This window comes from Hyla sarda, chromosome 4 (genome assembly GCF_029499605.1).
Source record: "Hyla sarda isolate aHylSar1 chromosome 4, aHylSar1.hap1, whole genome shotgun sequence".
Classification (NCBI taxonomy): domain Eukaryota; kingdom Metazoa; phylum Chordata; class Amphibia; order Anura; family Hylidae; genus Hyla; species Hyla sarda.
The window spans coordinates 153,134,264-153,151,127 of record NC_079192.1 but is presented as its reverse complement, the minus strand read 5'-3'; the positions used below and the strand labels follow the sequence as shown (position 1 = coordinate 153,151,127).

At 39.9% G+C, this 16,864-nt stretch overlaps 1 protein-coding gene across 1 annotated transcript in view; it reads right to left on the bottom strand.

The window, feature by feature from the left end:
• Window positions 1–16,864, bottom strand: part of LIPC (lipase C, hepatic type) — a 187,358-nt gene that overhangs the window by 11,021 nt on the left and 159,473 nt on the right. Inside the window, exons 8-9 of the mRNA XM_056572424.1 lie at window positions 14,107–14,349; window positions 3,192–3,312 (exon numbers count right to left, since the gene is read on the bottom strand). Of these exons, the coding sequence (XP_056428399.1) occupies window positions 3,192–3,312; window positions 14,107–14,349 (364 nt within the window). The remainder of the gene's footprint in view (window positions 1–3,191; window positions 3,313–14,106; window positions 14,350–16,864) is intronic.

The window sequence follows — 16,864 nt, the reverse complement described above, 5'->3', positions numbered from 1 at the left end:
TTTGCTCGCTTCAATACTAGAAAAAAAATGAATAAAAGCGATCAAAAAGTTCCATCAAAACAAAAACGGAACAGATAAGAATGATTACTGTGCAAAAAAATAAGCCGAAAAATAAGTCTCATAGGGGTCAGAAGAGGACAATTTTAACCCCTTAAGGATGCAGGGTTTTTCCGTTTTTGCATTTTCATTTTTTCCTCCTCACCTTCTAAAAATCATAACGCTTTGAATTTTGCACATAAAATTCCATATGATGGCTTGTTTTTTGCGCCACCAATTTTACTTTGCAGTTACATTAGTCATTTTACCAAATAATCCAGGGCAAAACGGAAAAAAAATTAATTGTGCGACAAAATTGAAGAAAAAATGTAATTTTAAAACTTTTGGGGGCTTCCGTTTCTACGCAGTGCATTTTTTCGGTAAAAATAATACCTTATCTTTATTCTAAAAACCTGTATTCGATTGTGGGTCTAATAATAACGTTAGTGGATAACCACCATTAAGTGAAATAATCAATAGAACTGACCCAAATATATTGTATGCTCTATGATCTCCCAAAAACCACACTATATATACACACAAAAGAAAAATGAGTCATTTCACCAATTCATATAAATAATATATTTCTTTATTTAGTAACATAAAAACAAGAGAGGAAACAATCCCCAAGGGGAGAAGAAACGAGTGGCAAAAAACAAAAGGGTGTCACTCCGAGCCCCTCCAGTAACCCTTATAACAATATACAATTATAAAATATTACTGTCCCCAGTAAAGTGCATATGCATAAATCAAGTAGCAGGATACCTATATGTGCAATAATGCAAAACAGTACTAAAGTGCAACAGTATTACATAATAAAAGATAGCACTGTCCAGTGTCCCATAAGAAAAGTCAAAACAGCACCACAAAGGTATATATGCAAGATTAGGGGGTATACATACAGAAAATATCCCAAGTAGGGAAGAGGAGATCGGAGCGACACCACTCCAACGCTGGCGTTTCGGCAGGAAAGCCTTTGACGAGGAGTCCTATTCTGTAGGTCCATACAGTTAAAATGATACCCTACTTATATAGGTTGGATATTGTGGTACTTCGGAAAAAAAATCATAACTACATGCAGGAAAATTTATACGTAAAAAATTCTCATCTTCTAACCCCTATAACTTTTTATTTTTCCGTGTACGGGCCGGTATGAGGGCTCATTTTGTGCGACGTGTTCTGAAGTTTTTATCAGTACCATTTTTTTTGTTGATCAGAATTTTTGATCGCTTTTTATTCATTTTTTCATGATATAAAAAGTGACCAAAAATACGCAATTTTGGACTTTGGAATTTTTTTGCGCGTACGCCATTGACCGTGCGATTTAATTCACGATATATTTTTATAGTTTCGGACATTTCCGCATGTGGCGATACCACATATGTTTATTTTCATTTTTATTTACAGTTTTTTTTTTTATGGGAAAAGGGGGGTGACCTTTTTTAACTTTTTCACTTTTTTTTTTCAGTGTTATAGCTCCCATAGGGGGCTATAACACTGCACACACTGATCTCTTACCCTGATCCCTGCAAAGCCCTAGCTTTGCATAGGTCAGCGAGATAGGGGCTCGATTGCTCAAGCCTGTAGCTAATGCTTGGAGCAATCAAACACTGATCGGACGCGACGGAGCAAGGTAAGGGGGTCTCCGCTCGCGTCCTAGCTGATCGGGACATCGCGATTTTATCGCGATAGCCCCGATAAGCCCAACTGAGCTGCTGGGAAGCGTTTACTTTCATTTTTAGACGCGGCGATCAACTTTGCCGCGTCTAAAGGTTTGATCGCCGCGCGGAACAACGATCGGTGCCGCTCGCTATTAGTCCAGGATCCCGGCTATCGTTAGCAGCCGGGACCGACCCGGTGTGACCCCGTTTTAAACACCGTGACCGGGCGAGGGGCGTACAGGTACGCCCTTTGTCCTGAAGAAATTAAGCATACTAATTTTCTTTCAAAACATAATAAAAGAGCTGTACTCACTATTCTGCTGGTGGGGTCACTGTGTACATACATTATATTACTTATCCTGTACTGATTCTTACATCCTGTATTCATTTGTGCCTTAGGCAAGTAGCTTGACTTTCCTAGGGTAAAATATAGTCTAGCACAGGCTTTGTGTAAGCGACACTATCAGACTCCTCTAGTGGATCTTTATCTATCTGGTAACAAAAGGGTTGGGCAGCTGGAATTCAACATGCCTTACCATTCTTTTCCCTGACTAAGGGGACATTTTTCAGGATGAGCTGTAGCACTATTTCTTGCCATGTTATGACTAATATATGTTATTTCCCCCTTGCTTACCCCCCCCCCCCTTTAGGCTCCATCTCTGCGTCAGCTTTCTCTGTAGAGTGGATGCAGAGTAGACTTCATTGCCTCCTATCTGTGCTCATCGTTGTTAATGTTTCCAGACTTTTTACATTGATGATCTGTCCTCAGGATAGGCCATCAGTGTCTGATCAACAAGGTGCTGGGACATGGCTGATCAGATGTTCGTGCACGCTTTGGACCTGACACACAAACAAAAGGACCATGGCCAGAAGTCATGTGCCCTTCATTGTGTAGTGGTGGCACTGGGTTACTGCAGCTCACCTTCCATTGAAGTGAATGTGAGCTGAGCTGCACTGACCCAGCACCACCACTATACCAAAAACGGTGCTTGGCTGATGGCCCTTTTTATTTTTTTAGGTGTGTCAGATCTGAAGCTATAAACAAGTGTGATCATACTTCAGGGTACTAATTTATCAAATCCTATATTCCCCCTTCAAATTCCGCATACATTAAAGCCCATAGACTTCTACTGGATTCCGCACCCCCATTCACACTACTGGAATTCCGCAAGGAGAAATTCAGAAGTGTGGATGGGAGTGTGGAATCCCATAGAAGGCTATGGGCTTTAATTTGAGGCAGAATTCCGCAAGTGGAAATTCTGCCGTGGGAATAGACCCTAAGGCACTACATTATACTTCCAAAAATGACCTAGTAAAGATGCCCAGTCGAGAGAGTAAATAACTTAGTCCATGATTTTAGAGAATCTAAGCGGCTTCATGTTTCTTCACTAGATATTTTTCCTCGTCATTTTTGATATGTTATACTTAAACATAATTTGACTATGAGATGTATTTGGATGGATAAAAATCTTCGTACATAACTTCCATACTCACATATCTAAAGCTAAGCCATTTACGTCTTCTTTAGTTCCTGTAAGTGATGTTGATAATTGTGGAAATAGCTGCTTGTCTGCAACGTTATTAGTTACTTGCATCTTGATCTGGTAATGGTAAGCTGCAACAATCAATACAATAGTGTTTGTGAATGACATCAGCGGCGCTTTGCATAAGCTTTACTGTTTATAAGATCTGCAATTTTGGTTCATTACCATTTTTTAAAGCTGATGCTGTCACAGTATTGTTTTAACTGCTCAGAGAATGATCACAAATTTCGAATATTGAATCTGACAAGTAGTTGGGTCATCCATGCTGTAGAAATTCAGAATTTCAGAACTGACTATGACTAAGGAAACACTGTTCAAAAGGTGTCAGTCATGTTTTATGGATCTTTTGTACTGATTTTACATTTGTATGCTTCAATATAGTTTTTATTTTTTATTTTTTTGGACTGTATGAGCTGGACCTTCTATCCTTCTCTGTTATCCCCCTCATCAATGCTAAAATGCCAATTTACCTGTTCTGAGTGATTGGTGTATGCATAGAGCAGCACAAATTCTTAGAGGATGTTCACAAAGTTAAAATTCAATGTGGCATCCATATGAAAATGTGTAGTCTGGTTTTAATGCACATGCCGGATTCTGTTGTAACTGCAGGAACTTAGATGAGTCTGATGCCGACAGTTTAACCCCTTAAATGCTGCAGCCAATACATGTTTTGATAGAGGGAGGGGGCTCCCTCTGTTACCCAATGGCAGTCAATTAATGCGATTGTGGGTGGTGATGATTGCCATAGTAGCTGGGGGAATCCAGCTTCGCCTAATAAATTGTCTGTCAGTGTAACACTGACAGGCAATAATCCTTTCATATATACTGATTATACTGGTGGGTTAAAATAGACTTCAAGCACTTGATTTATGGAAGACTTACATGTAAAAATCAACAAAAAAAGTTTTATTTTTATGATGGTTATTTTAATTTCAATTCTACTAAATGGTTAAACTAACACTGACAACTAAAGTCCCTTATTGTAAAATATTGCGTCCTCTTGGAGAATAGATAGCAAGATACATTTTTTTTTTATAACCTAACCCTGCTTTTTACATCTCCACAACTCTATTCCTGACCTGTTTGGTGAGCTCTTTGGTCTTTATGCTGCTGTTTGTCCAGTAATGCTCTCTAAAAAACTCTGAGCCTTAACAAAACAGGTGTATTTGTACTGAGATTAAGTGGCAGACAGGTAGACCCTATATACTAATTATGGGGCTTGTGTAGGTAATTGGTCAAGCCAGATCTTTGTTAGAGGTTTTACAGTAAATGGGGATGAATATTACTGATTATTTTATGTTGGTCCATTACATGAAATATGAAATGCATATTAATTTGTGGTAATACAATGACAAAATGTAGAAAAGTCCAATACTTATGCAAAACACTGTGAGAAAATAGAGATATTCCGGCTCTATCCCTGGTCTGGACCCCGAACAAGGAGAAGGTGTGGACCTCACCCAGAACAATGGAAATTAAGAAAGTAAACTCCAGCTCGGTTCAGGAACATGTGGCTTTATTCACATCAACGAAGCAACAGGTACAGAGAGGAAGTGACGCGTTTCGGCCAGGTACTGGCCTTAGTCGTACGACTTAGGCCAGTACCTGGCTGAAACGCGTCACTTCCTCTCTGTACCTGTTGCCTCGTTGATGTGAATAAAGCCACATGTTCCTGAACCGAGCTGGAGTTTACTTTCTTCATTTCCATTATGCAAAACACTGTACAGATAGCATTGAATGGTATAATTAACAAATACAACTCACCCCCGTATAAACAAGTTTTCATATACCATAACTAAAAAATGCTGAGTTATAAATAGCCCTGGTGTGCATGGCGGTGTGCCTTGCCATCTTATTGTGTACAGTGAAGTCCCAGACAACTACTTGTAACTCACTCTGCATTCATGTGTGTCATGTCTGGCTTTTGACATTTATCTTCCTGGCAGTTGAGGGAAACATTGTACATTTCTAGAAGAAATCACTGCTCCTCCCTTGAGGACCGGGACTCACCTACTGTAAATGTTTTCCTTACTAAAGAAAAATAAATTCTCATTCTGAGCTACACTTACAGTTTCGGAATATATATGGGCTACGGATAGACTTAACCCTGTAGGACAGTCTCTGCAACGTGTCACTGCGTCAGTTATATTTTTGGTTTTTGAAAGTAAAGGCTGTTCCGTGTGTTAGGTTACCAAAAAACTAAAGATATCTTACAGCAAATCTACTGCTGAATGTCACTCTTAGACTATTGGTTGATGCTACATTAAAACATGTTTTTCTACTTTATGAAGTTTAAAAGTATTTAATACATGAAAGCCAGATTTATTGTCTCCATCACACGATTGGAAGAAGAATTACATTTTTTTTTTATTGATGTTTACAAACTGCTGAACTATTTCCCTATAATCCTACTTATGTCATTTAAAGGGGTACTACGGCAAAAAACATCTTATCCCCTATCCTTCGGATAGGGGATAAGATGTTTGTTGCCGGAGTACCCCTTTTAGCCTTGGTAGCCTGGAGATGAACAACAATTGTTTTCAAAAGTCCTAGATGAAAAAAAATTCTCAGTATACTTAATCTTAGAAGCAGTTTGTATATTCCATTAATCCATGGTGACTATATTTATATATCCATTTTTTGTATTTATGTTGGTCCAGCTTCATCTGGATATGGATGAATTTCACTGCTCCTATCATAAATCTAGAGAAAGAACTGTGGTAACCTATGACATTATTTTTTTTATTCTATTCAAATTTTTCATAAACCTTTTAAGCTTCTAGAAGGAGGGTGACATTTCACATGAGCGGATCCACAGCGTATTTTACACTGCGGATCCGCCGCTGAAGGACCGCTGTATGGTGCCTTTGCATGTGTCTGCTCGGAGTGGCAATACGCCGCTATGAGCAGACACACTGCGATGTGTGAGTCGCTGGGCGCATGGCAGTATACTCGCATATTGCAGCAGCTCTCGGCCTAGCTCATAGAACATGGGGAGCGGCCGCGATGTGTGCTACTTGCACATCGCTTCAGTGTGTCTGCTCGTAGCAGCATATTGCCACTCCGAGCAGGCACCTGTAAAGGCACCATACAGCGGTCCTTCAGCAGCGGATCCTCAGCGTAAAATACGGGGGATCCGCTCGTGTGAACGTACCCTAAGGCTATGTTCAGACGGGGGAATTTCCGCACGGAAAGTTTTTGTGCGGTCATTCCCCTGATAGCGTAGGACCACTCGGAAAGGCGCCGTCTCACAGACTGTAATGCATTTCCATGTGGACTCCGCAAAAAGAATAGACATGTCTATGGAATCATCATTTCCATGGCAGAAACATCTGCAGAAAATTCCACCATGTGCACATTGGAGTAGAATCCCACTGATATCAATGGAACTCTGCTGCTGCGGAATATCTGTGCGGAATTTTAATGCGGAATCCGCACGGAAATTCCATCATGTGAACATGGTCTCAGAGTTGAGTACGTGTGTACATGGAGAATCCAGCTTCCAACCCGATCATCTGATTGAAGTTAAGGTACATTCCTATATAGAACCAGGAATGTTCTGTAGCCGTCACTGATTTGTAGAGCAACAATGTGTCCTTGGCAGACTAATTACGGCTATAAATGTTAGTCTGTATGCAAAATGGAAATGCTTTCAGGTGTCGGAGAGCAATTACTGAGACTTTCTCGTGCTTGGCTGGGCGCCTGCACATGTTCCTCCTGGCTCACAAAGAAGGAATGGTACAATAAAACCTTGCACATTGGGATTCAAGCGGCAGCTTCTTGTGCGCATATTTATATTAGAAGCAGGCATACAGTATTAGTCTCGGGGAAATCTGCTTCTCTTTATAATTAAAAAGAAAGAAGAAAGGTCTTTGGAAAATTGCTCGTCTTACCGATTAGAATATGTTAAATCTCGTGAAGCCATAACTAGGTCATAACCCAGACAATTTGAGCTGCGGGTAAGATGTTGAGATGTAACGCAGACAAACAGACATAACTCATCAAGTCTGACAACTGTATCTGATTATACAAAGTCGGCTAAAAATGTGTCATAGGTAATAATCTGCGTCTCCGCAGCTTTCACCGGGATCCACTTTTATAATGATTATTTTTATAATTTATTCTTATCCTTTCCAGGCAATGTACAAACTAAATTACATGGTTGAATTTACAGGTACATTGAGTTTCTGGTAGGAAAAATCTTGCAGTGTGCTGCCTGAGGCAAATGGAGATAAAGTGAGCTGGCCAGACTCATAAGGAACAGAAGCTGAGATTTAACCCTGGGTTATGAATCTTCAAAGTGAAAGCAGGAACCAAAAGATCTATGCCATATTCATTTGGAGGAGTTCATGCTAATACTTCTAGGAAAGAATCTTGAGTGAGGAAGATAGCTATGTGACCTGAGGAACTGAGAGATACAAGCTAAGAACACAATGTACATGGACTATAAGAGAGCCACAGCAAATATAAATACTGTAGTTCATGTTCTAATATATATATATATATATATATGTCAAAATAACTCAATGGCCGACATTAATCATTGTCTTTAGACTGTTTTTTTTTTGTGTCTCGAAAAGGCGCAAAAAAGGCACCAGTTTATATGCGTATTTTTTGCGCCTTTTTGGTTTACACATTTCTGCATATTTTGAGTTGTAATCCACTGATTTTGGCAATACACACGATATGGAAGGGTTTTATGAACTGGGCTTTTTTGTGAAAAGCTGCAAAGCCATTGAAAAGTCTCTAAAACTACACCAGCCCAGACTTAGCTTAGCTTTTTGGTGTATGTGAAGAGAGAAATTTCAGAAAATGTGACCTGCACAACATTTATCAAATGCTCTGTGACCATTTAATAAACTTGGTGCTCCTACACATTACCAGCACACAAAAAAAGGTGTAGAAAAATGCTTCACGTACACCTACAATGATAAATGCCAGCCTATGTGTGTATGTATGTTCCAGCATCACTTCCAAAACTGCTGGAAATATTTTGATAAAAAAAGATTTTGAACTTGGTACGCATGTTTCTTATATGTCAACTAAAAATATAGGATAGGGAAATTAACCTTAACTCACCCATAACTTCCAAATGGTGGAGATATTTCAATAATACTTGGCACATATGTTTTATGTGCACAAAACATATAGGACAGTTAAATTAACCCTAAGCTGCCCCCTTACATGAGGTTTTTTTTGTCTGCAAGTCTATGGGACTTCTGGTACCTTACTCCACAAGCTCCACTCTGCATCTTCGGGTGAGTGCGTCAGTCCAGCTTGCAAGCCATGCCCCTCTCACAAACCCATACCCCCTTCTCTTTTTGACCCATTTTGTTCACCGGTCTGCCTGGCAAGTCACACCAACTTCCACAAAGCCACGCCCCTTCTATTTTCAGACTACAATCTCTTCATCACAACTCAGCCCCACCTGAGGATGGGACAGGAGATTGGGACATGAGAAAGGGATAGGATATGAGGTCAGGATATGAAGAGAAGAGCCTCCTCCTATGTTGCTTTTCCTCTCCCACAAGGATTAGGCAGGAAAAACCGGGCAACACTGGGTACTCCCTGGCTATTATAAGTTAATGGAGGGACTGAAACATTATATTGACAGCTTAAAGAGTACCTATCATCAACTAAGCGGTCCCTAATCCCCCCCCCCCCCAATCTGTCCCTGACTCTCGCTGACTCTATCCCTGTCTATATTTTTACCCAAAACCCCATATAAATACCTTTTTTTTTTTTTTATCCCCTGTGGCTGCTCAGGCTCCTGCCGTAAGCGAAGGAGGAAGGGGGCGTGGCCCGGCAGGCGCAACATCATCTGAAGCCTAAAGTAGCTGTTCTGCAGTGACGCTGCCCTTAGGAGATCGATTTCAGTTCCAGTCCGGTTTAATAAAAGTATTCATATTTATTTGTGCATGCATATAGGAACAGACAAGCCAGACACATTTTGGGTGAGGTTACCCCTTTCTCAATTGCAGATTAACCTAACCCCGAAATGCGTCTTGCTTGTCTGTTCCTATATGTATGCGTAAATAAATGTGAATACTTTTATTAAACTGGACTGGAACTGAAATTGATCTCCTAAGGGCAGTGCCGCTGCAGAACATCTTTTCCTCCTTCAGCTACTATAATCCCTGCCGACCGCTACCTGATTGTTTTGGCCTAGTTTCTGCAGGCTGAAGCCCGAGATCTCTCGTCTGACCCCACGCGGAGGGGTCATATGCTTTTTTCAAGAGTTCCCCAGGTGAATGCACATCACATGGGGGTCATGTGGGAAAATATTCCCACGGAATCAAACAAGGCACTGTCCTCTCCATGTCTTCTTTCTCTCTTTTATTGTCATCTTCAGCCTGTCAGTCCGCACTTCCGCCCTTCTTTCTCTTCATCACTGTGTGTCACAATGATCTCCCCAGCAAGGTGAGTTAGCGCAGCAGTATTTCGGGATTTGTGCACTCTGTGTCCCAAAGCAGTCATTCATTGTCCCGTAGTAGCGCGGCAGCAAGTCGGGACTAATGTGCTTTGTGTACCGATGTGCTGCCGCACTAGTACGGGACAATGAATGACTGCTTCGGGACACAGAGCACACAATACCCGATCCTCTTCTGTGCAGCCCTGCGCTACACTGACATTTGGCCAGCCAGATGAATCGGCTGGCCATGTCAGGAGCACCCGTGCTGCAGGCACAGTGCTCACTCATGCCTGTCTGATTGACAGGCGGGGAGCTGCGCTGTGCTCTTCAGTGTCCGGCTTCGCTAAGAATGCTGCCGAACTCTATGCATCGGGACATGTAGGGAGACCCCCTAGTGGTCATTTTTTTTAAAGTAAAAAAAAATAATAATACATATATATATATATATATATATATCTATAAGATTCATTTATGTTAGTCACATGTAATTAGAAAGTGGTTTCTAATACATTGATTAACAAAATATAAAAAGTATTTTTGGCGACAGGTACACACAATTTTTATCTTTTATCGATTACTACATAAAGAAGAACTCCCCCAGGTACTTGAGCCTCGCTTGCATAATAGAAAAGGCTTATATCTCAGCGCTGGAAAAGACTATGGAGGAAAAAAAAGGTACTGCTTTGTTTAAGGAAAGCATGGCATGGGGACACATCCACTCTCCTATTAACCCAATAAATGTATCTGGTCTATATAGCTCCTATTATATACATTATAAGGGGATGCTGTTTTTAGCACCTAAATATCATTCGTTTTGTAATGAAAGGTTACACAGTTTTCAGATACACTTTTTGCATCCTCATGTTTCCTCATGTTTTTGGTCTGTCTGCTGTCATTCAGTTGTAATGTCGCTGTTTGCGTCCAGGAGATAAAAATGTGTCATGGTGTAAAAGAGACACAGGTATACAACGCTTTACAGTACACTGGGGCAGAAACTACAAGCTGAGCTCCTGATGCAGAAAGTATATTAGAATATTGCATAAACAGGCATGTTAGAGATCAGGCAGTAAAGCTATAGGTAAATGGCAACCATTCCATTCAACATTGACAAAGATACATTTATTGGGAAATCTACTTGGTGGTGGTTTGTAATGCACAGGTTTAATGTGTGATTATATTGCAGTGCTAGTGACTAGCTTTTAACATGTTAAGATCTGGTAGACACAGACAAGTGGTTCATTCTGTCACTCAGGACCATAGATAGCAAACTTGGTATTCGACAAATCTTCCACTGCTTGTTGGGTTTTCCTGTTTTCAGAGTTGCAGTCAGCACGACTCTAAAGCCCTGACCACTTTTTCCAAAGATACGTTATAAAGAGTGAAACCTCTCCAGAAGAACACATCTTTAAGAAGATCCTCCCCTTATCGAGACCAAACTGTACATGATGGATTTTCAGTCCACCATACATTATACATAGTGGCCATTTTCTTTGAAAAGACCAACCCCATTTAAGACCATTCTAGGGTGGTCTTCTCAAAGAGATTTCACTGTATTGTTTTTGGTTTGAACACAATTTTTTTCAATGCATTTATACCTATATTATTTATTGCTATGTCCCACTATGTTGTAATTCAGCACTGGTCAAGAAGGAGGCAAAAACAAAAGCCCTGTCAGGTAATATAGGACACATGAATAAACATAGCACAAGCTGAGGAGAAATGCTTAAAAATGCGGTTATCTCTATGTACATCTTTATGTACATTTTGAAGCCATCTTCAACAGTGATGTCATCTAACATATAATGGAAATTACATTATAATAACCCAATACAACTAGTAATTTAATGGGTTTCTAGGAGATGCCATACATTCTGATCAGAGGGGTTAAACTTTTGCATTTACAAACAATGCGACTAAGGTCCCTTAGGCATTTCTCCTAGATAGCAGTGCTCCTGGCCACCCACTTTCAAGGGAACCACCGCACCCCCAATTTAAGTTACTATATTACTAATATGCCACCAATGTCTGTGCTGACACTGAAATCTGGGGTGTATGCCATTTGGATTTGTTACTTGTCTTATTTCTGTCCTATTAAGGTAGCTCTGCACTTCTTTTTTGTGTTAATCTTACACATTATATTGAGAATGTATTTAATTTATCATCTGATATTTTATTTTTCTTTATAAATTCAGCAGAAATCATTTAAAATATTAACGTTTCCATCATCCCCTTTCACCAATCCACTCGGATCGTCTTTCGATCTTAATTTTAATATTTTTAATCTAACTTTATTAGAAAAAAAAAGGATGACTTCTATTCTGAGCAGTACGCTTTTGTTTTAATAAGATGGGGTAAAATCTATTGCAATGTGTATCATATTAGGATTAATTTTTCTATTCTTGCTGGTATCTGAAGTCTAATCATACATCTTAGACTAAGGTCAGCCAACTCCACCACATTCAGTGAATTTGGCCAACTAAGTTAAATGGCGGCCGCTCGACTCTACACCAAAAGATGATGTTGATGGAGCGGAGGGTCAGGCATGTTGGACTTTTACCATCTGACCCAATTGTTTTGAGAATACTAAACTGGTACCAGATCAGTCGGGTTGTGGCTGAACACCTCCCTCCCTCCTCCTCCTCCAATTCATGAACGTTTGGCCATATTGTGTATGGGGAGGTCAGGTGGGATAACCATATTAACGTCAATCGTTGAAAATGTATGGCCATCTTTAGCTTTTACTACAACAGTTTAGAGTCGCTTTGTGGCCCAGTCAAGTGCCCATCAATTCAATGCATTGAATTTCCATGTAGAATACCCATCTTGATGAAATCTGTCTGGCTTTATTGGCCTCATGGATGACGAATTCTGAAATATATTTACTGAAGCATATGGTGAAATTCCCTTTGAATATTAACTTTTCAGCCAATAATTTGTTTTCCCAGACATGCAAGACAGCTGGCGCGCTACCACCCTCTGTCCCGAACATGTGAAATATTATCTGTGACATTTACAAGAAGATAAAAAAATATGATGCATAAAGGCAGATGTTTTTGATGTCCAGAAAGGCAGTATTTTCAGACTGCGAATAACAAGTGTAAGTCTTCCTATCTTCATTTTTTAAAGGTTATTTATGAAGCGGTTTGTTACGTTTCAATTTAAGTAGTTTTATTCTAAATTTATTAGAAAAAGAGGATGTATTCTATTCTGAGCAGTAAGTTTTTGTTTTATAATAAATGACGGGGCAAAATCACAATGGTTTTGTCTGCTGATTTATCTACATAATAACATGGCAAAACAATAAAGGGCTTCAGGCAGATCATTTGCATCTTCATTTAATTTTTACCAATGCTTGCAGGCCATGCTTTAGGGCATATTAATGTATGACAGAATATATATATATATATATATATATATATATATATATATATATTGCAGACATTTTTGTAGCTGAAAAATATTTCTGCAGCATGTGCATTTCTGAAACCCCATTCAGAAGAATTGGACAGTCACAGAAATTTCTGCAACAAATCTGCATTGTGTGAAGTTAGAAATAATTATTACTAGAAAATGGTCTAAATGAATGTTCTGCTTTGGAGTCACTTTCCATATTCTATTAGGATTGCAGACTGCATTATCAGCAATTACCTAATGTAATGATATTATCCACATTGCTTCTTTTACTTTTGGCTGCATGTCAAATAATATCACAGGACAGCAGTAGAAACCACGGAATCATTTAAACCACCATGCGGCCCACAACTTCTATTTGGGTTTTAGCACAAATGCAGGTACATTTGTGTTGTTTTTGATGCCATCCTTAAAGGGGTGCTCCAGCAATTTAAACATTTTGTTCAGAGCGCTCGGAGAGGGGGGCCGTGATCGTGACATCACGGCCACGCCCCCTCGTGACGTAAGCCACTCTCCTCCATTATTGTCGGTGGTAAGGGGGTGTGTCGGGTGACACACACCCTTCCATAGACATAAATGGAGGGGTGTGGCATGATGTCACGAGTGGGCGTGGTCGTGACATCACAACCAATGCCACAGAAATTCACGTTTGTTTTAAACACTGGGTGCTGTGAGAAATCGCGGGGCCCAAGCAGCAGGACCCACACGATCAGACATCTTATCCCCTATCCTTTGGATAGGGGAAAAGATCTCTAGCTGCGGAGTATCCCTTTAACAGCAAAATAGGTAGTAGTTGCATGTAACTATAACATGGGACCTCAAATTTAAATTTACTTGTGGACTCTAGGTATCCTGTTGATATCGGTGAAGCCCACTACCAGTAATCCTGATAGATAAATACTAAACATATACTAATTTATATAAAAATGATATAATTTTCTACATTTCTAATTGGCTTCACAAATATCACATTACTTTAATGGCCTTTAGACTCAGGAACATATGAAAGGTAATAATAAAATGTACTTGGACCATCACTTACCTTTGAATGGCATGTTAAAACGTGTTTTGAGAAAGAGACTATGTCTAGGACGTATTCCTCCCCTGTTGATATTGTACCCCAAAGTAACGCATCCACTTTTTGGACATTTGAGACACACACCTTTCTGGAAGGTTTTAAAGTCTTTACATTCATACCCAATGTTTTGCTTATCTTCATTTAGTATAGATTCCATGAAAAGGTGAACCGACCTCTCATGAGAACATTTCACAGACTTTTTAAACCCTTGAGACAAAAAAGCAATAATAATTATGCATGTGCATTGTCCTTTCACAATATCATAAGAATCAATCAATAGTACAAGTGAATGTAAGAAACATTATAATATATCTTATAAGAGAAAATCTTGTTTCTCCAGTTATGAGCCCCTTCCTTTTCTCCCTATTCATTGCCTGGTGTACTGATCATTCACACTCAATTTTCTGCTTAAATCTGTTTGGGGAGTTGTGATGAGCGGGAGGGGCCATATTTGAATTCACAATATTTTGCAAATATATGGACAAATATTCGTCCCATGTCCTTGAAATTTGCATATTCGCTATGTTCATTCAATTTTTTTCTTCCCATGCGAAAATTCGCATAAAATTGGCATAGTGCGCATGCGCGATTATACCCACTTTCACCTAAAAGAAGGGAGGGATCAATGTCCTCTGACTGGAAGTGACAATATTTGCGAATATTTGCATATTCGCACATATTTGCATATTCACATAATTTCGCATATTCCAAAAAAAAAAAAAAAAAAAACGAATATTCGTCATTATGGATGTACTGTATATCACTATATTCTAAATATTCGCGAAATTGCGAAATGCTGACATTCGCTGTAAAAATTAGCATTTTGAGTATTCGTGCTCAACACTATATGGGGAGATAAAACAAATGATCAGCTTACTAAAGGATAAGGTTACAGAGGGGAGAGGGAGGAGGTGGTGCAAGTGACATGAACTCTGGGAAAACTGATATCCTTTGCTCATTCTCTTGAATAAACTTTTTTTTACAGGAAGGGTGGTTGGTTAGAGTTGGTGGTTGGTTACACAGTGAAAGTCTACTTTTGTGTAATAGGTGCTGTTTCTTTATCATCTGATAGGCACTTATCTTACATTATATGACTTTGAACTATAGCACATCAAATACAGCAAATAAATATTATTAGACTACAAATTTGAGGTTGCATTGACAGGAATCTGGCTGCTTTCAATTCTTAATTGATTAATGTAAAGGACCTTGTACATTAGTCAAGGTGGGGTGGGGAGTGAGAGTGGGGTGGGGAGTCGAGCACGGAGACGTGCAAGATTGTGGCCCTTGAGCTGCTCGTAGCTCAACAACCATCAACTCCAAGAAAGATACAGTTTGCTTTTATACCCTAACAGCTATTCAATAGTGTCTGAAGATCTAAGCAGCAAATAGAGCTGACAGATTCCCATTAATATTTGTAAAAAATTATCTATCCTGAAGTGATGCTTAGGATTATTTCATGTTTTGGAAGTAAAAATCAGCAAAAATTATTTTAAAGAAAATTTGTTGTAACAAAATCGAATTCAAATTGTAGGTAATTTTCTGATGACACGTTTCCTTAAAGGGGGTTTACCCCCAAATAAAAAAGGATGGCTTCCCGGCCATCTCTAGCCTGTTATGGCTCCTAGAAATGGTTCACTGCCCGCATCATGATAAACCATCCCCTGCCTTTTTTTATTTTATTATTTTTTATTTTTCTACCTCGATATTGCTCTGCATTTTCTGCTCAGTATCAGTCCGATTCACAGACTTGGAAGGGGCGTTCCCCATCAGGCGTGACATCATCTGAAGCCATACAGGGGAGAACTTCCTCCCTCACTGTGCTACACACAGCCCAGAGCAGTTCAGTGTGAGATGAGCTATGATTGGCTAAGGCTACACACACCTCCTCAGCACTCCAGACTGTATTTCCTGATTTTGGACTTCTGCCAGGCCAGCAGGAGTCCAAAGTATGTGCAAGAGATAGTAGGGAGACACCTAGTGGCAGCTCTTTTAAACACAAATAAAACATAGAAAACTTCATTTTTTTAAAATAAAGTACTTAAGAAAGATTTTTTATTTACCATAAGGAGTGAAAAGCAAAAATGTGTTTTAATGACAGTGCCCATTTAAGTATTTTGCATAACTCAATGAACTTTATTGGGTCACGGTGTTGTGAAAATAGTGTAGCTTCGGGAGCTACACTTCTTATGTAACTCTTGAAGGTACATAAACCGCGTAGCTCGATGGCTTTTCTGTTTGCATAACTCCCATTAACCCCTTAAGGACGCAGGACGTAAATGTACGTCCTGGTGTGGTGATACTTAACGCACCAGGACGTACATTTACGTCCTGTGCATAACCGCGGGCATCGGAGCGATGCCCGTGTCATGCGCGGCTGATTCCGGCTGCTGATCGCAGCCAGGGACCCGCCGGCAATGGCCGACGCCTGCGATCTTGCGGGCGTCCGCCATTAACCCCTCAGGTGCCGGAATCAATACAGCGCTGCTGCGGGGATCCGATCATTCAGAACGCCGCACGGAGGTCCCCTCACCTTCCGGCTCCCGGCGTCTTCTGCTCTGGTCTGAGATCGAGCATACCAGAACAGAAGATCGCCGATAACACTGATCTGTTCTATGTCCTATACATAGAACAGATCAGTATTAGCAATCATGGTATTGCTATGAATAGTCCCCTATGGGGACTATTCAAGTGTAAAAAAAAATGTAAAAAAATGTAAAAG